Genomic DNA, 21,885 nt, shown 5'->3' on the forward strand with positions numbered 1-21,885 from the left:
GATGCCATACTTGAAGGTGTTGAAATTCTCTAAGTTGGTCTTGTTTGTTCAAAAAATCATTCCTTTTACCCAGGGGTGTGGTGTACATTTGAAATGCTCCAGTTGTTAGAGTTTGGGGAAATCAGTCCTTCAATTCATGAAGCCCAAGTCCTGGTTAAGGTCTGATGCCATCCAAATAGTAAACAGAGAAGTATTTAAACTCTGTCTAAGTTCTTACAGACTTCAGTGTGTTCTGTGCATTTGAAGCTTGACTAGGGAGTGCAGATGGCATTGAGCCTGGCACAGAATATGACTCGTGGCTCAGGCAACTTCTTCAGATGTAATTTAAGTAATATCCAGATATTCTGCAAGTGTGGCACTGTGATCAGAAAACTTCCTAGAAAGTGGAGTCTGCTTTTTCTTCCCAACAGCATTGTCAAGTACGTATTTCTTTCTCTCTTAGAAGAATGTCCCAACAGCTAGTTACCAAGTATTCATTCATAGGACAGGTGAGATTCCTTTACTCCTTGGATTCAGCTTGGGCCACAGAATAGAGGAATTAGCTAGAGTCACTTTAGCAGAAGATGATACATATACTCTTATAGTCTTCAATTTGTTTCTGAGTTCTATCCAGCAGCTATGGACTGTAAAATGTATAGATAGTATACAGGGGCCTGAACCTAAGTATTCTGCCTGTCTTTGACTTGCTTGTTATCTGAGCTTCAGCAATGCAGCACAAGAGAAATTACTAGTTATGCTGGGGAGAAGGATGATCAGAACATAATTTGTGAGATGAATAAGAAACTGGCTGAGGAGGAAATAAGAGATAATCTGGAAAGCAGATTTATTAGACTGGAAAGACATTGCTGGTGGAGTTCCTCCATGTTTTTTCAAAACATCTTTCTTCTATAGCACTAATCCAATTTTTTTTAGATAATATATGTTTGTACTATAATAAGGTAATGATGTTAGTCCAAAAGTTTTCACAAGACAGTATCAAGGTAGTAATATCTGCTGATAATAGAAAGAGAGGAGTCATTTTCAATACAACACTGGATGCCACACAGGAGAAACTGAGTGACATTGAAGATAGGAGAGATCAATGTACCATAAATAAAATTAGATTAAATACAATGCAAAGACTCTTCTGGACTCAGAGCCAAGAAGTTTACTCTAAGCTGTTAGTTCATCAGCTTGAAGGGTGTAAGGATTTGTCAGTCTGTAGTACTGCCTTGAGTTTCCAGTATGTGGGAGTCATTCCCTGTGTGGTTCTCAGTGTTGTTCTCACTCCAAGAACGGTGAACTCAATTTGGGGCTGAATAGTGAACAGGAAGGCTATAGAGAAAATCAGGGGCTGAAAGGCCTGGACTATGGTTCAAAGAGATTGTATATCTGTAATATCAAAGACAAAAAATAAAAACCAATACTTGAATGCCTTTCTGCAATATCCCCTCCAAGCTTTTGACCCCTATGAACTCCAAGAGCTGCAGATATCACCTGATGTGACTGCATCTGTTCTGAAAAGACAGGTACTGCTCTTGATTTCCACAAAAGTTTTGCCACAGTAGGCACTAAATAGAATTTACAAGATTTGGCCTAGAAATTGAACATTTTTGCTCTCAAAGTTTTATTGAAATTTTTCATGCTCTAAATTAAGCTTTGGGTTACATAATCTATTTTAGCTCCCTTTTTATTTTCCAGTCACAGCTTCAGTCACAGCACAGCTGTGGCATTTGTCTTGCAACAAGAAGGATCTGATAATCATGAAATAACCCACATTTATGCCTGTAGTACTGAAGCAGTGCCGTATTTGTGAAAATAAATTAAGAGGAACAATATGCAGCAGATGTGAAGGTTTTACCTTCACATTTAAGTAGGTTTATACTGTCAGTGAGTGTGGGCTTAGCAGGGCCTGACAGAATTTCAACTTACCAGATGTTCCATGTGATCAAATAGATGCTATACAGCTGTTTCCCATTCTTTTCACCAGGCTCAGATAAATACAGTAAATGATCTGAAATATATTTATTGTATTTTGGCAACTCCTGCAGAGAATTGCCCACAGGCCCCAAGAATGCAGGGAGAAATGAAGGGTACTCATAGGCATGCTCATTTTCCATTCCTGAGGAGAAATTAGCAGCCATTTGGTTGAAACAACCCTGATGATACCAGTCAGGGAGGAATAAAATGTGAGTTTGGTTGTTGATGTTGTGAGATGAGTGGCTGTATTTACAGAGTGTCTCCGGTCTGGGGGAGCTGTTACTCCCGTGAGCGGGAGCTGTCTCCCTGTGCTGACAGTGTCGCCCATCCAGTGGTGTTAACTCCTGGGAGAAGTGGGGGTTCAGTGGAGCAGCTGTCCTGCAGGTACCTTGTGCTAATAATCCCAGCTCACGCTTTCAACACGGCAAAGGAGAACTGGTTTGGTTTCTGTCCTCAGTGCAATACAGAAAACAGGGTATTTCCAGAGCTCCTGGCAGGGCTGCCTGTGTCCCTCGTGCCCTCCTGGGCATGGACAGAGTGCCCTAAATTAGCCACGGGGTGTGTTTTTAAGGGCACACAGCCTTTGGGGTTCAATCCAGCCAACTGCTCTGAACTGTTTCAAGACTTAAAAGGCCCAGTTTACATTAACTGCCACACCTGTCAACTTGATTCAATAACAGAGCAGCTAAATAATAAAAAAGGAAGTTTCATTTCTCTTCACCTGCTTTTCTGTTCTCATTTCTCCTTCCTCCCCATCCAGTTCCCCATGCTCTCCTTAGCCCTTTGACCTTACTGCTGCCTTCCTTTCCTCCCGTCCCCATCAGTCTCCTGCCTTTCCATAGCTGCTTGCACACCTGAAAAATTCTTCTTATCTACTAGAAGCTTTCCTTATTCTCCTTTAAATCCTTTTTTAAAACCTTCATCTTCAGCCAGAGAAATAACTTTCATTTTTCATTAATAATCTCTTTAACATTTCTTGACTGCTATGTTATTTTCAGATTTATAGCCAAATCTTGCAAATGTTTACAGAGAAGTACCTGCTAAGTTAAATTGAGAACATTCAGTTATAAGTTTGGAGGACTGGATCGTTCATTGGAAAGATTTTTGAAATGGAAATATTTCTCACTGTTAAACTCAATGTTCATTTACGGTTCTATATACATTTTTAAGAAACCTTTGTGACCTCAAAGGAGCAGGGGAACATTCACTAACTTCTGTTTTTAACTTTTATTCCTTAGGTCAAGGTGTGGAACATGTTCTCACAGATTTTTAAATGCCCTGAGCAAACCTAAAGTTGACAATATGACTTTATACCCAGAATCATATGAAAGGACAAGTACAAGCTGTACCTTTTGATCTTGGTTACCTTAATTGTTTTGTTTTTCAAACAATTTGATTTTTATTTCAGGAACCTCAAGCATTTGGACTTCCTGAGTACATAAAGATTGTAGAAGTTGGGCCAAGGGATGGATTACAAAATGAAAAGGTAACTTTTCTCTTTTTCGTGTGTGCTTTGACATGGACGTTAGTGTTATTTTCATTGTGTAGAACATGTACGTCCTGCTAATTAGGTTTCTTCCATTTTTTACTATTAAATATATCTATTTCTTTTCGTATTGATAACTTTTCTTTATATTAGAATAAAAGTGTATTCCTATTTACACAGCTTTTAAATCATATAATTTCTTTCTATACTTGGCTACCTAGCCTTTCTGTTACTTAACATTTCTTTTTGCTGGAATTTGTCTTGTCAGTCAATAACATTCTGTCATTACATAATTGGTAAACACTATGAAATGCTGGCTATCTTTGTAACTTGTGTTTCTGCTTCAAGTGCTAGTATAGAAGGAATAGTAAAATAGGTTTTATCATGCTTCCTGCTAAAGAGACACGGGAGAAAAATGTTACTCTTTTGATAGCATTATTTGCCTGAAGGGTGGTAGGGAAGCATGGAAGAAGATTGAAAGAGATTATAGGGTACATGTATTGAAACAGTCATCTATTTCCACAAACTGGAGGATAAGCTCACATAGTCATTGGTACTGATACCAGAAATGTTAGTAGTATTAGCAGAATAGAGTTACTCTGCCTCAGCAGTGGAGCTTTTTTCTCCCATTTTTCTCTGGTCGCACTATTAGTATTTCCTTTGTCACTTCTTGCTAGTTTGGTGTTTGGTTAATAACAAATCATGAGGCCAGATCTATAACCAGTTATATAGAAGTGCTTACTTTTGAGATGGACAGAAAATGGAGTAAGATCATGTATACTGCCTAGTACCTTCCTTATACCTTCCTTATACTTCCTACTGTCAGGAAACAGTAGAGTTACGGTAAAATGTGCAAGTGTAGTTCATTATTGAAAAAAAAGGTATTGATTATGTACAGTTAACATTTCACTTACAAAAGTTTCTTATGTATTAAATACTTTGCTAAAGTATGTCTCCATGTCTATAGGTGATAGTCCCAACGGATATAAAAATTGAGTTAATCAACCAGCTTTCCAAAACAGGCCTGCCTGCAGTAGAAGTGACCAGTTTCGTTTCATCCAAATGGGTGCCTCAGGTATGTAAAATTATCTCCATTCAGAACTATTTCAATTTAAATGCCATTCCATTATTTATGTAACATTCAGTTGTAACTAAAGATTTGGGATGGTGACACATCATTAATATAATTTAATGTTGTTCTCACTTCTTTTCTACCCTTCTAAAACTAGTAGTCATTGATGTAAAAAAGAAAAGTAGTATACGTTATTTTCTTTTTCGCTAAGTGAAATGTAATTTTCCACATTTGGAAATGTGTTTGGAAGATCTAAATTTGGGACTTCTGTATATGTAGTAGCAGTTAGGCACATTACTTATTTTGGAGTTCTAGCACTCTATCAGCAACTACGCTTAAATTTTGATGAATCATAATAATTTGCTCATTATTTTTCCAGAATTAATTTTTACATTTGGTAGAATTCAGCAGAAAACCTAACCTTTCTGGAATTGGCAGCAAAACTGCCTTGGCATTAGAGTGCCATGTTTTCATTTGAGATTTAACACTGCAAATGCAGACTTAGTCCTGAAGTTTACTATTTAGCTCCTGTATGTGCAAATTAATTATTTCCTGCAAATAAGAAAATAAGTCAATACTTGTCTATGTAATTTAAATTATTTTTCAAGAAATTGCAGTCTTGTTTGTACAGAAGAATTTGAATACTTTATATTTGATAAGGAGCATACAAGTTATTTACAAATTAAAGCAAGAAGTTACTTAATTAGAGAAAATACTTCAGTTTTAACAATGTCTATCACATGTTTTACATCTGACAAAGATAAAGTTTGTCCATTTTAAATGGAGAACACATCCCGGGCCTGGACTGTATTCTAGGCTTTTCTCTGAGAAAAATATAGTACGGCCATGCTTATTCATGAGTTAGCAAAGCAAACTGTCCAACACTCTGAGGGACTCCTTTGCTTTATCTCAGTGTTCTCAGGGTCACCAGGGAAGAGTCTAGAAGAAGGATAATAGGAAAGGGGAAGAGAAGAGTGACAATGCAGAATTTCTTTGGTGTCAATGGAGGGGCACTGATATCTTGTCTGTTAAAAGGGAATAGGTTAAGTTTTTCCAAGTGCCATCACACTTCGTCAGTTACTGCAACAGAGGATAATGCAGTTTCTTAAATGTTAGAAGAAAAAGCCTAAAGCAAAGGTGTATTTCTTCCTTTCTTGTTTATTTCCTTTTCCTGTGAGCCATTAGTACCAAATTTAGCACAGATTTGTCAGTTTAGAAAAAAATGACCAATCCCTTTTTATCTTAAATTCATGTCTGAATAGTTTGTTTTAATGGCTTGTATTTAAAATGTTTTTTATTTAAAAGATAAGATTGTGTTGCTTTGACAGAGTGCAGTCTTCACTTTGTCTTTTCTTTGCTCTTTCTTTCTTTTTTTTCATAGGTCATGGGAATAGAATTTACAGTTATGTTTAGATTACTCATTCACTTATTTCTGTTTTTAGTATTTTAAATTTTTTATGGTTTCCCATCCACTGTTGTTTTTGGCAAAGATTTTTTTACTGAAAAATCTAAAAGAAAAAGTTCCACAGTGACAAGGTGCCATATAAAACAGGATCCCACACCTATAACATAAATAGCCAAAAATTATAAATACCTACTATTAGGAAGCTTATTTTTAAAGAAATTGGGAAAAGAAATATTTTATTACAATTTAAAATCTTATAATATGCAATATGTGCAAAGATGGGATTTTACTTACAGGAAAAATAACAATGGGACAGATTTAATACATATAATATTATTTGGAACTGGCAGGTTTATACTGTTTGAAAAAGTGTCATTTTGGTTTTCCAGTATATTTTAAGCCAGCTATAATTGTGGAGTGTGAATTTAGTTCCAGCATTTGCCATTTAATTTATCATTTGGTTTCAGACATTCTTCTTTGCCCTGAGAAATGTAGCTATTACTTATATTAAATTAAGGAATGAAAAATTGTTCTTAAAAACCTAAGGTGTTAACAAAGGTTTTTTTGTGAGGTTGTCTGACCAATTTAGTTCATATAGGAGCAAATACAAGAAGTTGTTTTGTGCTATCACTTATTTCCTGATAAGAAATGAATTGTGTCTGGTGATAAAACACGTTTTGTACCATACAGCCATATATGGTAGATGCTGGGCTTAAATTTGAAGAGGAATACATGGATTTTTCTGATATTTTTAATCTATTCATTTTCATAGAAGGAAGCCAGTGACAGGAAGATTCCAGGTTACCAGTAGTATTCTTAGTTAATAATGTGGTATAATTTAATACCATGTATTTAGAATTGTGGTACTGCATAGCTATCAATAAGGTATCTGCTGAAAGTAAGGAGTAGTGAAAGCTTTATAGTTCCTATATCTTCTCATATGGTGCTTCTCAAAATACTTTTCACCAGTGTGGAAAGAAACAGAAATCCAATTTAATAGTGTTTGCTTGAGAGATTTGCTTTTATGAGAGCTCATTTTAAAAGCATTTACAATGCACTATTCTTTTTTTAAAACTCAGAATCTTTAAGACTTGAAATAAGGGGATATGTTTTATTCACTGTATTGTTTTCAGGCATTCACACCATTGAAAAATATTTGTTTTCAACCCACTTCTTTTAAGAAAATGTGGTTGTCTAAATCTTCTGCATTTTATTAAATGAGTAAGTCTTTCATTCATCTTCTTGATTAGTACAGGGAGTATATTTAATCTTGAATGTATGAGAAAAACGTAAGAGTATCTTAAAAAGGCAGATTTTCTTTTGTGAGGGGGGACTAAGGAAAAAAAGTGCTCTGATCTTTGCTATAGTAAAGAAGTATTTTCTTCTTTAGAAAGAAACTTCTAAATATATTAAAAAATTACACTATGCAGACAACTGGATTTTGCTGTATTTTTAAGAAAAGATGTATTTAGTCTTTTCAAATGTTCTGATTACAGTGTTGAGTAATACAAGTTCAGTTATGCTTAACATTGTGAAGTTGCATTCATCAGCATGCTGAAGTTGTCAAGATTTGTATGTTTTTTTTACTCTGTTAGTTCCATCTATTGAGTCCAGTGAAGCAAAGTTAAAGTTGCTGTAACAATTCATGTGAACAGCATGATCATGTCTGTCAATTTGTAATGCAAATTATATTTTTACAGATACACACAAAGGAACACTGTAGAAGTCGTAACCCCAGTTCTATATTCATGTAGATCTCAAAAGATTACAATGCAAATAGTCAAAAGTAAAGAAATTAAAAAAGAGTATTTGTACAAAATCAGTTTAACCCCCTTGTTGTTAGACTTTTTGTATGAAATGTAAAAGTAATGAAGGCAAAACCGCAGGCTAAGCCAATTTCTGTTTACATATAAAAAAATCAAAAAATAACTTCTGATCAATACAAATCATTTATATATTTTAGATGGCAGATCACAAAGAAGTAATGAGGGGCATTGAGCGGCATCCTGGAGTCCAGTATCCCGTTCTCACACCTAATCTTCAAGGTTTTCATTCTGCTGTAAGTGCCTTCATAGGTGTTGTCCACATTTACCTCTTTTATGTTTCAGACACTTTCAGTTCAGTACCAGAAGCTAGCTATTTAATGTTAGAAATAGGCTATAGTTTTTTTCACTGAAAATGCTCAGTTTTCATTATGAAAAATGGGGAAAATCACAGAGTGATGTTAAACTCTGTGTATTCATATTTTAGTGGAGGCATTGACCAGGAGCTTTGTAAGTTCCTTTAAATGATGTTTGTATATAAAGGGCAAGACAGTTCTTCCTCTTTGTCTTGTTGGCCCTAGAAAAGTTTCTGAAGAGTGTCTTGGTGGAAAGTACTGAAGAAGGATGTGGAAAGACTCATTTAAATGAAAAAGGTTTATAGCAATTCTGGATCTCATTTTGGTTGGGTTTGAAAGTTTAAATTGTTTCAGTTCTTTCAAAATATTCAAAATTATAGACTCAAAGTGTTTAAAAGTGTGAAAATTGAGCAGTTCAGTCTTCTCAAAATATACACATGTCCAGTCAAATCTTTACACTTTTTTTGTTTTTTGAAAATTTTTGATGCTTCTGGTTTTTGTCTTGATGTAGGACAAACTGTATTTGGAAAGCACACTACTTGGTGGATATTTGTGGTCTAGTCTATCATTCAGTTCCTATACCGAAATATCTGTTAAAACAGAATCCTGTGCATAGTTGACTTAACTATCAACAGTCATATTATAGTGCCACAACTTCGTCTCAATGGTAGCTTGTATGAGTTGAATTAATTGTGCTTTAATGCTATACTGTATTTAGTGATATAATGAAGGGAAAACAATGAAAAAAATAGTTGTAAATGACTCCTGTATTCTTCCTTGCTGATATTTTCCCTCTGTTTGAAAGACTATTTGTCCCTGTAAGGGTTGTTGAATTTTAGACATTATCCTGCAGAGGCAGAGAGTAAAGGCAAAAGCTCCATACTTTTTCATTGAACAAGAGTATTATTCTGACTGGAGAGTGAGAATTAGTTAATTATTCTCCTAAGCTTAAATGTTTTCCTCTCCTATCAGTTGGCTTTCAGCCTTCTAGTTTGCCTCGTTAGTTGATTTACTGAGGTTCTGTGGTACTGAAAACAAGCTCGGGATAATTGCCCCTTCAGTGAAGTCACCACATTTACACATTTTCTAGACTTGTGTTTGCTCTGAGACTTCTCTCAGCAGACTCTCATGTACACATTTTCCATATTATCCATATCTACTGTGACACCAAGACCAATGGAGCCCTTGATCCTAGAGTTGGCTCTAACAAGGAAATCCCTGTTGGTTATTGTTGCTGCTCTAGACATATGCACACAGAGAGCTTTCCCAAGCATGAGAATGACTTCCTGGTATGCAAGAGGAACAGACATTGTGAGAGTTGTTATATGATCTTTTCCTTTTCTAAGAAGATGAATATAAATATCAATCATTTTTGTTTGTATAGTTGGTCCATGTGATTTCCTACATCTTATTACCTTTATCATTCATCATTTTAAAAACATGTTTAACTAATTGCAAAGAAAAGGAAGAAAATATGCAATGATCTCAAAATTTGATTCAATCTGTCTATATGTGATAGCTTAGAAAAAATGGAATTAAAGTTAGATTTTAGATATGGATGGTATACTTAATGTACTTTAAAATTTTAGAATGTTGTACAGAATTAAATGCTTAATCTAATACTTTAATATAGTGTGATGATTTTGTTTTCTTGAAATGTATTTTTTAGATCGCAGCAGGAGCTACAGAAGTCTCAGTATTTGGTGCAGCATCTGAATCTTTTAGCAAAATGAATATTAACTGTTCAATTGAAGAAAGCATAGAAAAGTTTGAAGCAGTCACTAAATCTGCAAGGAATATGAATATTCCAGTGCGTGGGTAAATATACAGATTCTGAAGTAATACAGAGTTATTTGAGTCATTGTTACAGGGGTAGTTTGGTACCAGTAGGAAAGTTTATTACCAAATTTTCACATTGTAGATGAATTGTAATAATAGTCTTTACTGAGATTTTTTATTTTTAAGATTGAATAAGTTTAGTTGTTACTTCAATTTTAACTACTGATGGTGACTCTTTTGCTGTGGAAATTGAAAAAAGAAAGCTGTGTTTATGAGATAACTATTTTATTATACAAATTTATATTTACTACCGCAGATGACAGAATAAAATTTCTTTTGTGCTGTTCAAAATTCGTAACACTTGCTGGAACTTTAAAAATTGCCCTACAAATTTTTATTTTATTGTAGAATTCATAATATATCACTTCATACATTTGTAGCATCAAGGTATGAAAGTGAGATAACAAATTTACTCCTAAGAAAAATCTCATTCTGTATATAAGTTATCTTGAAAACCTAGGCACTGAAAATTTTGAGTCTCCAGTGCATGAAACTCTAGAATTGTCCAGCATTTATTTTTTAGTTTAAAATTATCCTGAATGGTACTCCCTCTTGAACAGTACATGTTTTCATTTCCATTTTCTTTTGCATTACAGGTAAGAACTACTTACCTAAGATTATTTGTGAAGGTCCTTGTGAATGCAGAAGGGCTCACATAGATTCAAGGAGAAACTCAACAGTGAGATTCCTTGAGGATTATTAGTAATGTAAACTACATCATGCTTAGAAAATACCTGGACTTGAAAATAGGTGGAGGTAGATACCTCAAAGACTAAGTACTTGAAAACCTGTCTGGGAATAAATACTGGGTTCTCTCTTTGCTCCAGAAATAGTGATGAGGTAATGCTACTGCACACTTCTTTTCACAACAGTGTGTGGTTGTTTGGGCATTTGCCTTGAGAATGGGAAATCTGACTTCTAGTTATACTTCTGCTGCAGAGGATCACAGAACAGCAGTATGGTTTAGGTTGAGAGAGAGCTCTGGAGATTGTCTTGTCCAGCCCAAGGACAAAAAAACTCAACCTGAGTGCTCACAGCCCTGAAAGGCAGTTGTATCCTGGGCTGCATCAAAAGCAGCGTGGCCAGCAGGGCGAGGGAGGGGATTCTGCCCCTGTACTCTGCTCTAATGAGATGTCACGCGGAGTGCTGCATAGAGTTCTGGTTCCCCGCCATAAGAAGGACATGGAACTGTTGGAGCAAGTCCTGCAGAGGGACTGGAGCATGTCACTTACAAGGTCAGGCTGAGGAAGTTGGTGCTGTTCAGCCTGGAGAAGAGGAGGTTTTGTGGAGGCCTCAAAGCAACCTTCCAATATCTGAAGGAGGCTACAGGGAAGCCGGAGAGGGACTCTTTGTCAGGAGCTGTAATGATAGGACAAGGGGGAAAAGCTTCAAGAGTAGGTTTAGAGTAGATATTATGAGGAAATTCTTTACTGTGAGGGTGGTGAGGCACTGGAACAGGTTGCCCAGAGAAGGTGTGGATACTCCATCCCTGGAGGTGTTGTTCAAAGCCAAGTTGGATGGAGCTCTGAGCAACCTGGTCTATTGGAAGGAGGTGTCCCTACCCATGTCAGGAGCGTTGGAACTAGATGATCTCTAAGGTTCCTTTCAATCCAAACCATACTGTGCTTCTATGATTTCCCCCCCAACACAGAGCCAACCAAGGATAGCTCATAAATGCTTGGGTTCCTTTTCCTTAGCCTGGGTATGTTTCAGGAGGAAAATCACCAAATAGGGAAGTAAGGATGTTCATTGTATTAAGAAATAGTAACTTGTACCAGAGTTTAAATACCATTTCCAGCTGCTAATCTGCCAGGTAGAGTCAGGATTTGCCTCCCTGAGCAACTTCTCGTATAAGAGGTCTGTTATTTAAAAGCTCTCTGCTACCACTTTTTGTCACATTTTTTCTAAAACTAAATTCTGACCTGAGATCATAACCAGAAATTTGAGTTCTCCAGGAGGATTAAGCACAGGGATGCCTGAATTTCAGGTCCCAGGCAGGTGTGGTTAAGGGAATAGGCAGTCAATTCAGAAAAACCAGCATGTGTATAGCAACAAACCTTATGCACTTGTGAAGGTTTTTACACTAAACTTCTGTTTTCTGTTTTTTTTCAGATGTCTAGGCATGTCAGGAGATATTTTCTGTTTCATTTCCCTGTATTTAACTAATAATATTCAACCAAATGGTACAACCATCTGGGAAATCCTCAAGGCCTATGTATTGTAGAAGTTTTTTGATTATTTTTTATTATTATTATTTTTATTATTATTATTGATTTTATTTTTATTATTAATTATGGAGGATGTCAGGAAAGGGGCTTTGCAACTTATCCATAAGATGTAAATTGTAGGTGATGAAGAAACCCCTGTAGTGTACTGTGGATTGATTTTCACCTTAAAATATTAACTTGTCTTCTTTGCACTAATTTTCATATGTTTAAAAAAGTGGCAACCTGGTGCTTTTTTCCTCCCACAGATTATGTCTATTGCATTTGTAACATACCAGAAGCAATTATTCTGGCACTGATACACTGATGTGATGGAATTAACTGTTCTCATGGCAGAGTTCTACAACATTCCCAAACATTTATTGTCTACTGTCTGACAAACCATGTGGCTTTTATTTTTCTTCACACGGAAAAAAAAAAAGGAGAAAGAAGTCGGACGCAGAAAATGGTAGAACAGAAGAATAGCACAGCAAAAAAAAAATTAAAGTAATAATTTAAAGAACAAATCAAAGCAAAGAGTTAAAAGGGAGGAATATCAAGAACCAGGTAGTGAAGCACACAGAACAGTACAGAGATGAAGGGAAAGGAGATAATTGATCTCAGGGAAAATACAGTCAGATTATATTTTGAAAATTCTTACTTTGTGTATCCAGTACAGATATCTTTAATTTCACTGCAATATGCAAACATAAGATAAACTTCATACAGTACATGCAGGAAAATTTTATTGAGTCTGTCATGGCAGGTGCAGTATATTACAGAACACTTCAAGAGAGGACTGCTTAATATCAGATATGCTGCAAAGTGAGCAGATTCAAAGTTGTGAATGAGAATTATGTAAGTGCACTTCAGCTATAGCTTTCTTCCTTAGGCTTACAGGTCTAGGAAAAGTTGTTAATCATTCAGAATTAAATAGCCATTAACAGAATAATTCAATTTGTGGGGTTGTAACCAAGTAAAAGATCCAAATAGAGAGGATATATATATTGAAGAGAAGCTACATTTCTGTGAATGTCACATGTATCTTCATCACGTTATATTAGTTTGAGAATTAATTTATCCAGTAAAAAATAGAGATTGAGCCACAGGAGATAAGATGATGGTTTAATGTTAGACTTTAACAAATCGAAAAGTTTAAGGGAGAACTGCTGGTATTTTTCCAGGGGGATCTAATACAACTCAATAATAAAGTCGCCAATCTGCTAAAAGCCTGCTGATAATCTAAACTGCAGAATGTGGAGCCTTATTTCATAAAAATAACCCTAACTTAGGTAATAATTCTGAGTATTCACTGAACATGGGTTTTCAGTATATGAAAATGTTGAAAAGAAGGTTTTGAGCACTCTAGTAAGTTAGAAGATAAAAGAGAATTGGTTAACACCATACATTTGGATTTTGAGTGCACTTTTAAAAAAATCCATCCCAGGAAGATTTTGAGGAGTAAAAATAGTAATTAATGAGAAATAAAATAATACTATGGATCAGACTCTAGGCGAATATGCTTTAAAGAGAATAATTACCAAGTATTGTGATATTTTGACTCATGTCCCTCCCTGTTCATACTCATTCAGATGCAGTCCTCATGGGTTGCAGAGTTAAAAGACTATGGGAAGCATTGAGACAGAATGATTTCTCAGAAATAATAATCAAAAGGGTTTGCTTAATGCCCATGTACTTCACTGCTTTCTTTAAAGCTCCAGTGTATTTTCTTGAGTAGAATTCTGAAGACCAGAAAAAAATAGCAGAAGCCCGAATATAGAAATACAGAATTCAGAAGTGATGTCTTTTCTTGGTCTTAAAATTAAGAATCAAACACAGTTAGAAGGGAAAAAGGGATTTTACTTTTGTATTTATTTTAAGGATCCTTAGGTGCACCATGTCCAGGTGGAATGTGCCAAAATGCACATCTCAATGCACACACCCGATAGATCAGGTATAACATTATAGGTCTTACTAATTAGCATATCTATCAAAGATTCCTCAGTGAGAGGCTCGAGTGAGCCCCCCTCCCCAATGAACCTTCCCTTTGGATGGGTTCTATTTTAGTTTACAAAATGTGTTCTGGAGAGGACCTTGGTGTCTGGGGCTTTCTGATCCTTAACTACGAGGCTTCTAAGAGAAGGACTTCTTTTTTTTAATAGTACATCTCTCAGCAGTTGAACAAAGGTCTAGGAGGCGGACTTAAAACTTTTAATTAGTTAAAAAATGAAAAAATGCCCTTAAAGATGAAGCATCAGTTTTGAATTCCAAATCCAGGAAGTAAGTAGATCTGTTTACAACATTTCAGCTGCTTGTGAGGGGGGGATTATAGAAGCAGATAGATATTCCAGACAATTCTAGAAAACTAAACCATGATTTTCTCTGGTAGCAACACCCAAGAAAAGCCTACACTACTACAGGGAATTCATTAGTTCTTGAGAGAAAGTAGTTCATTAGTTCCCAAATACTGCAGTACATTTGGAAGACTTCTGGAGTTTTTCATTGTATTTAATGACATAAAACACTGGGTTTATCACCCTCAATGAAAAAAATTAAAAGATAATCAGAAAGTAAAACTTAAACTGAGATTTCACAGAAGTATTCAGTGCAACCATGGTGACTTTTCCCTGGAAATAAAACAATCAGAAAAGAATTAGCTATTAAAGTCTGTTCAAAAGAAGCTGCTTTTAGTGACAGATAAAACAAATGGCATTTTGGTATCCCGATTCCATCAAAAATTTTTAAATGCTGAGAGAGTCAAGGGTTTGTGGCAAGTTTTTTTGATACTCAGTATTTTGACTAGGGCTCATGGTTTGACTGGTTGTTACTCAATTAAAGAAGATTAGTTTCAGGTTTTTTGTTGTGTGGCTATTATTTACTGACAGTAATTATATGTTGTTTATAACTATGGTAACATGAGGCACATCTGAGCATGACCACAAAACAAGTCTGAGCTTGTCATCCTAAATCTTCTTGTAGTTACTAGGGGGAATTAGGCAACCTTCATGCTGTGGTTTACTGTATGTGCTTTTTAAAAGTACTTTTTTTTAAGTTTCATCTTATCCTAAGTGCCATAGGATAAGATGAAACAGTCTCTGGATGGTCCATCCTTTTGGCTGCAAAGGCGTATAGGTCCATCCAGTGCTGGTCATTCTGTAGGTGACCTGTGTAAGGCTAAGGATGATTATCTCATATATTAGAGGTAAGAGCAAATGAATCCCATCCTACCTGTGCATAGGCAAAGGATGAGGACCTTATAATTTGTGTAAATTACAAGAGATGGAAGAAATGTATTAATAGGCTTTGTGCTGCAAGGTATCACAAAATGAAGCTGTTGACTGTACAGAGAAATATTTTTACTCTGTGGACTTAGTTTTTAATCACCCTTTTAGACACTGGCAGATTTAGAGAACCATAGCCAAAACCTGCAGCCCTTCCTCAAGTAAACTCTGAGGAATACACATTTTAAATTCTAATATAAATTTTGTAGGCTAAATATTTTGCTAGAATTACTAAAGTAATAAAAATAATAGTATGCATGAATTGTATTTGTGTTCATTTCAATACAGAGATTGTTTCCTTTCTAAAGTGCTATTATTTTTTAAAGCGTTATTTATTTGCAGGAAATGGATAATTTAGTGCCTTGCCCTAACTCCTTATTTAAGCAGTTGAAAAATACTTCCAAAAATAATTTTAAGGGGTTTGAATTTTATTTCCTATTTTTACTGGCAATTTACAATTTATGTAGTGAGCATAAATCATTGGCAATCCTTGAATCTTATGAAAAATGCACTCAAACAGTTGAAACTAAACTTTAAGCTTTTGCATGTCTTACTATTACTACAGCTGCGCTAACATTGACTCCATCATCATCCAGAAAATTTATGTTGTCAGCTGTCACATTTAAAATCTGTAGCACAGTCCACAGTTTCCTAAATGTTTACTAAATTAGTTCAAATGTTTATGAAGAATTGAAATGTTGCATATGGTCTTAGAAGTTAGACCATTTATTAGCATCATAAAGGGCTGGGGTTTTGTTGGTTTTTGTTTGGGATTGTTTTTTTGGGTGGTTTTTTTTGGTATATGCATAAAAACTTTAAATAACATCTGGGACACACTCTGTGAAGACACTGAGCCAAATCAGTTATGAACTGTGTGGTCAGCTAATTACTGTTCTGCATGTTTTACATGTAAAGTGACACAAAATAGTGCTGGTTTTAAATTTGCACCTTTTAATGCATAATTCAGGTACTATTAAAAATCAAAAATTATTCAGTGATTAAAAATTAAGTCTAACAGCCAGGGTTGATAAAAAACGGTGGGAAATGGTAATTGGAAGAGTCACTTGGAGTGTCCCTAAAGATATCATGAATGTACATATGAAGAAAATGTTAAGTAAATTCTGATTAAGCTGGTTTCTTCCAAGTTAATGTATTCCATTAAGCTAGATTCTTTTAAGTTAACGTATTCCAAAATTTAAAAAGACACGGGAATGAATTGCAATTAGTACAGTAGAACAGTAAAGGAAGTAACGACTGGGATTTTTCCCCCTTTTCCACAAATGGTGCTTTGGGTCCTCTGATAATGACATAAAATCAGACTACCTCCCTCTGAAACATTCAGTTCTATATAGGACGGCCTTATTCCTAATAAAAAATGAACAGGGGATATAAGCCTGAAATGTTGTAATATTTTTCCTCTACTGAAAAACCACTTCCCCATGGTCAGCAATTAAAAGCTGTATTTATGTCCCAGACCTAAAAAATTTTCATGTGACTAGCCCTTTTAAGGCCATTTGTGCAAATGTGAATGCCTATGCAAATGTTTAGAGGTTCAGCGTTAGAAAAACAGATACAAATGGTTGATGTAGAATACCTCTAGAAGCATTTCCTTTACAAAGCTGCTGCTTCATAAATTAAAGCACATGTAATCACACCTTAGTTCTAAACTGCTCTATGTAATTCCTTTGTTTATGTCCTATGCCTTTTAAGAATGAGTTGTATGGTACAGTTCACCGTACATAAAAGTATTTTGAAACGTATCAATATTTGACTTATATCTGTGTTTGTACAGAATTCAAATGCTGATTGATATACTTGAAATATAGCAATATTTTTTCTGTGAAAAATAGATAAAAAACAAACAGTGGTGTGTATTATTATTATTATTATTACTATTATTATTATTATTGTCATTACCACCTCTTATATTATACTATAACAAAACTAACAGGTTGCAACATATGTAATTCCTTGTTGCTTATAGGAAATAATTATTGATTCACTTTGATGCTAATACACATATTAAACAAAATATAATCAAGACTTAAAGAATTGATTTTGTCTTGTGCTAATGATATCTGGATTTATTTTGAAAAAAAAAAGACATGGAAGAACATTTTTTTTTTTATTTTAATATACTTGTAACAATTGGTTTTGGAAACGAATAGTGAAGTCTGTTTTGTTTATAAAGACACATCCTGATTATCCAGAACTTCTGATTATCAAGATAATAAGAATTTATAACTCAGTTCAACAATGTTCTTTTTTTTTCTTTTGTTACAGTCCATCCTGAATAACTTGAGAATTTTTGATATGTAATTAGAAATACCATAAGATAAACTCAACAATTCAGTTTTGCAAAAATACATACAGTTCAAAGCTCTGTGTGTTTTAGGAATACAGACAAACTCAGAACTCATATTTTCTGGTATTCTGGAATACTTAGGGCTTGAATACACATGGTTTTTTACATTGCTTTAAAATGCCCATTTTAAAGACTACACTGTGTGGTTTAGCACAGTCACAATTATTCTGATAATATTGTAATTTATACTGTTACCACTTTTCTAGATGGTAAAACCAGTGTAACACCTTCATGTCACTGTAAGTGAGCCTATATTTGGGGTTATGGAAACAACAAAATGTAGATGAGCATGTAATAGACTTGGAAGCAGCACATTTTTGTATGTGAATGGTAAACAAATCTACAGGGTTACGCAGTATTAAGCCAGCTGGAATCAGTGCCCTGGAGAAGTTGACGAAGCCAGAGATTGCTGGGATGTGGGGACTTAGTGAATTTCTCTGTACTGGGAACAGGTTAAGAAAAGGATCTCAGAGCTGTTGTACTAATTCTATCATACTGGATGATTGCACTATGTGAGGTGAGGGGTTTCCCTGAATTTATACCAACTTTTACCCAATGTTTTTGTACCTGCAGAGAGAAAATATTAATAGCAGGCCAGAAGAGCTGTTTAAAAAAAAAAAAAAAAAAAAAAAAAGAGGGATCCCTGTGGGAAGTAAAAATGATCCCCATGTCTTCTTAAAGGGTAACGTAAATCAGATGTGAAATGTTAGTATGAAATTATAAGGTAACAATGTGATGTGTTTGCTACTATGTTACTGATTGCTCCACGGATAACTTGAGAGAGTTTTTGAAAGTTAAATGGTTAAGTGGACCTTCATTATTGTAACAGTTTGGTTGTATTTTTAGAGAAGCAGCTGTTTTTTAGAACATAATTCACAATTTAACAGTGGTTTTTGGACATTCTAAAAATATTAACAAATGTTTTTTCAGTAGAAATAATTTTCACTGAGAATAGGATATATATTACTTTTAACTGGGCACTAAGTACATGGAGAGATTTTTTTCTTTCGTTGGGGGGGGTATTGGGGGGAGGTGCTTGGGGATTTTTTTTGGTTGTTTTTTAAGTGAAATGTGGAAAAAAGATCCTGGCCTTATTTACACATTTTGGACTTGGCTTGGAGATTCTGTTTCTGGAAGAATCTCCTTTCTCTCTTCTTTGTGTTTTCTCTCCCTACAGTAAAGATTGCCTGTTTTTAACAAATGGTTTTCTTTGCAAAGAGACAGAATAGATCAACCTTAATATTATGAATTCACCAAATGATAGGCATGTACATTTTAGCACAAACATCCAATAAAAATAAATACATCTGCAGTGAACATGGTAAATTATATGCAAACTTACACTATAATAATAAACAGGAAACAGCAGCATCTGAGTCTGCAACTGGCTTCTCAGGAGGCTTCATGCTTCCTGCTAACTGCTGAAACAAGCTGACAAAGGGCTGATTACAACATGGAGATCAGTTTCTGCTTGGATTCATTTTCCTTTAACACACTTTGGTTAAGAAGCGTTTGCTCATTTACCCTGTTTATGGTTTTATATCCTTCACTTCACAGGCATTGCACTGATGTGACTATCACCATTTCTAGTGACCTTGATTATGGTGACCTTATACTGTCTATATCATGTGTGGAACATTGAAATTTGGCATTCTGGAAGAAATTGAAAACTCTCTTCCTCTTCTTTCTCCCTCCCCATCCCCAGAGGCTGTTCAGCACTTTTGTGCAAATTATTACACAGTAAAGTTGTTGTGGGTTTTTTGTTTTTGTTTTTGCTTTTGCTTTTGTTTTATATGCATAGGAAACACTTTAGTAGAGGACTGAATGATACTCATCTGCAGTGAAATCTGTAGACAGATGAGAGACTGGGTAAACTCTGCCAGGTGAAACAAGTAGAAAACTTCTTTTTATCACTTTTTCTTAGAGGGAAGGATTCTGATTTCATAAAACCTGAGTGAGCAAAACAGCATATACCTGTGTGTTGCTAAAGCAGCTGTATAGATGTGTTCACTTGAAAATCCTTCTTTCCGTCTGTGGCTTCATGGGCTGTTTTCTTTTTTGTGTGCTGAAGATGTAGTTAGGCTATGTCTGGCCTTAATTCAGCGAAGATTTAAGAACATACTTAGAATTAAACACTTCCATTGCAGACTCTACTTTGTGAACTTCCAGATATTTGCTTCTGCGCTCATACTGTGGAGTGTATCTGGTGAATATTCTGAGACCGGGACAGTCTTTTTCCTTATGGTATATTTTTTTCTTTCAGTCCTGCTATCTTTTTAGAAAACAGCTGTATTCTCCAACTTAATTGAATTCACAAATTAAATCCCAGTTGCCTCTGTAATTTATTGCTCAAACTCTTTTTCCTATGCTGCTTTTCTTCACATAGAATCTTGCTTTTTCTCCTAAGAAAAATAGATACCATATTCTTTTCCTTCTGTCCTTTCTCCTCCACTGTCAGAACAGCAGAAGTTTCTTGTCTACTTTCCATCTGTACCCCTTCCACTTGCCCCAGTGACCCCATGTTCTGTTCTTCCTCTTATTTCTTCCCTCCCTTATTCTCTTTCTTAACCTCTCACTGTCCTCTGGCTCTTTTCCACTTGCAATATAAGCAAGCATTCGCCTCTTAAAAATTGCACCTTTGACCCTACTCGGTTCTTCATATCATATCTCATTGCCTATCTCTTCTTCATTCCTAAGCTCATTGAAGGCGCTGTTTAGAATTACTGTCTGGAGACCCTCTTCTGTGATTCCCTCCTATAACTCCTACACTTTGGCTTCTGTTCTTTGCTTGCAACTGCAACAACACTCACCAAACTCCCTGATGACCTACTCGGAAACAGTAGTCTATCCTCATTCTTCTTGATTTGTCAGTAGTGTTTGCTGCAGTTGACCAGACTGTTCTTTAAACTCGTGTCTTCTGTTGCTCTCTGTGGCTGAGTCTTGGTAATTTTCTTCTTTCCAAGCAGTTCTGCAGCATGTTCTTCAAAGTTGTTTCCCCTTTTGGAGTCACATGGGTGGAGGTTTTGGGGCTCTGATGTGGTTGTATTCTCTTGTGATTTTAATGCCCTATGGGTTCTTTCATACCCAAAACTAAAAGAAAAATATAACAGCCAAATTTATCTGCAGATAACAAGCTACCTTTGTAATGAAACCTATTTCCTCGCACTTCCTCTTAATGGTTTGGAAACACACTAATGCAATTAGAAAGCATCCCACTCAGCACTGCCTTAATTCTAGATATCCTGGGAAATACTCAGACCAGACACAATTATCTTCCCTCTTTCACACAGACATGCATGTTTTCTCCTTTCACATGCTGGGCTCTCTGTACCCCACTAGCAGTACTCAGCACTTGTCTGCATATGTTTCAGCTTGCATGTAGTTCTCTACAAATTAACTCAAATTGTGTCTCTTATTTCCGATAAGAATACAGCAAGACCTTTTCAAAAGGAATTCCACAGGGCTTCATCTTAAGCCCTGTGTTCTTCAACATCTTCATAAATGACTTGGACACAGGACTGGAGGGGATACTAAGTAAGTTTGCAAATGATACAAAACTGTGAGGAGCTGTCAACTCCCTCCAAAGCAGAGAGGCCCTGCAGAGAGATATTTACAAGTTAGAGGGCTGGGCAATCACCACCCATATGAAGGGAAGGGGCCAGATTCTGCACCTGGGGTGGGGCAGCCCTGGATGTATGGACAGACTGGGGAATGAGATGCTGGAAAGCAGTGCCTCAGAAAGGGACCTGGCCAATGGCAAGTTGAATATGAGTGGGCAGTGCCCTGGCAGCCAGGAGGGTCACCTGTGTCCTGGGGGACATCAGGCACAGCATCACCAGCTGGGCAAGGGAGGGGATTGTCCTGCTCTGCTCTGCACTGGGGCAGCCTCACCTTGAATATTGTGTGCAATTTTAGGTGTCACAATATAAGAAAAATAGTAAACTATTTGGGGGCATCCAAAGGAGGGCAATGGCAATAAAGATGTTGAAGGGCCTTGAGGGGAAACTGTATGAGGAGCAGCTGAGGTCTCCTGGGCTGTTCAGCCTGGAGGAGACTGAGGGGAGACCTCATTGCGGTTACAGCTTCCCTGTGAGGGGAAGAGGAGGGGCAGACACTGATCTCTTCTCTGTGGTGACCAGTGACAGGACCTGAGGG

The 21,885-nt window shown here is 36.0% G+C and overlaps 1 protein-coding gene across 1 annotated transcript in view; it reads left to right on the top strand.

Moving 5' to 3' along the window:
• The window catches only part of HMGCLL1 (3-hydroxymethyl-3-methylglutaryl-CoA lyase like 1), a 77,499-nt gene that overhangs the window by 17,477 nt on the left and 38,137 nt on the right, over nt 1–21,885 (top strand). The window contains exons 2-5 of the mRNA XM_008637666.2: nt 3,368–3,445; nt 4,413–4,520; nt 7,886–7,981; nt 9,711–9,859. Coding sequence (XP_008635888.1) covers nt 7,886–7,981; nt 9,711–9,859 — 245 coding nt within the window. The 5' untranslated portion in view covers nt 3,368–3,445; nt 4,413–4,520. The remainder of the gene's footprint in view (nt 1–3,367; nt 3,446–4,412; nt 4,521–7,885; nt 7,982–9,710; nt 9,860–21,885) is intronic.

Source organism: Corvus brachyrhynchos, unplaced genomic scaffold (genome assembly GCF_000691975.1).
Source record: "Corvus brachyrhynchos isolate BGI_N302 unplaced genomic scaffold, ASM69197v1 scaffold136, whole genome shotgun sequence".
Lineage (NCBI taxonomy): Eukaryota > Metazoa > Chordata > Aves > Passeriformes > Corvidae > Corvus > Corvus brachyrhynchos.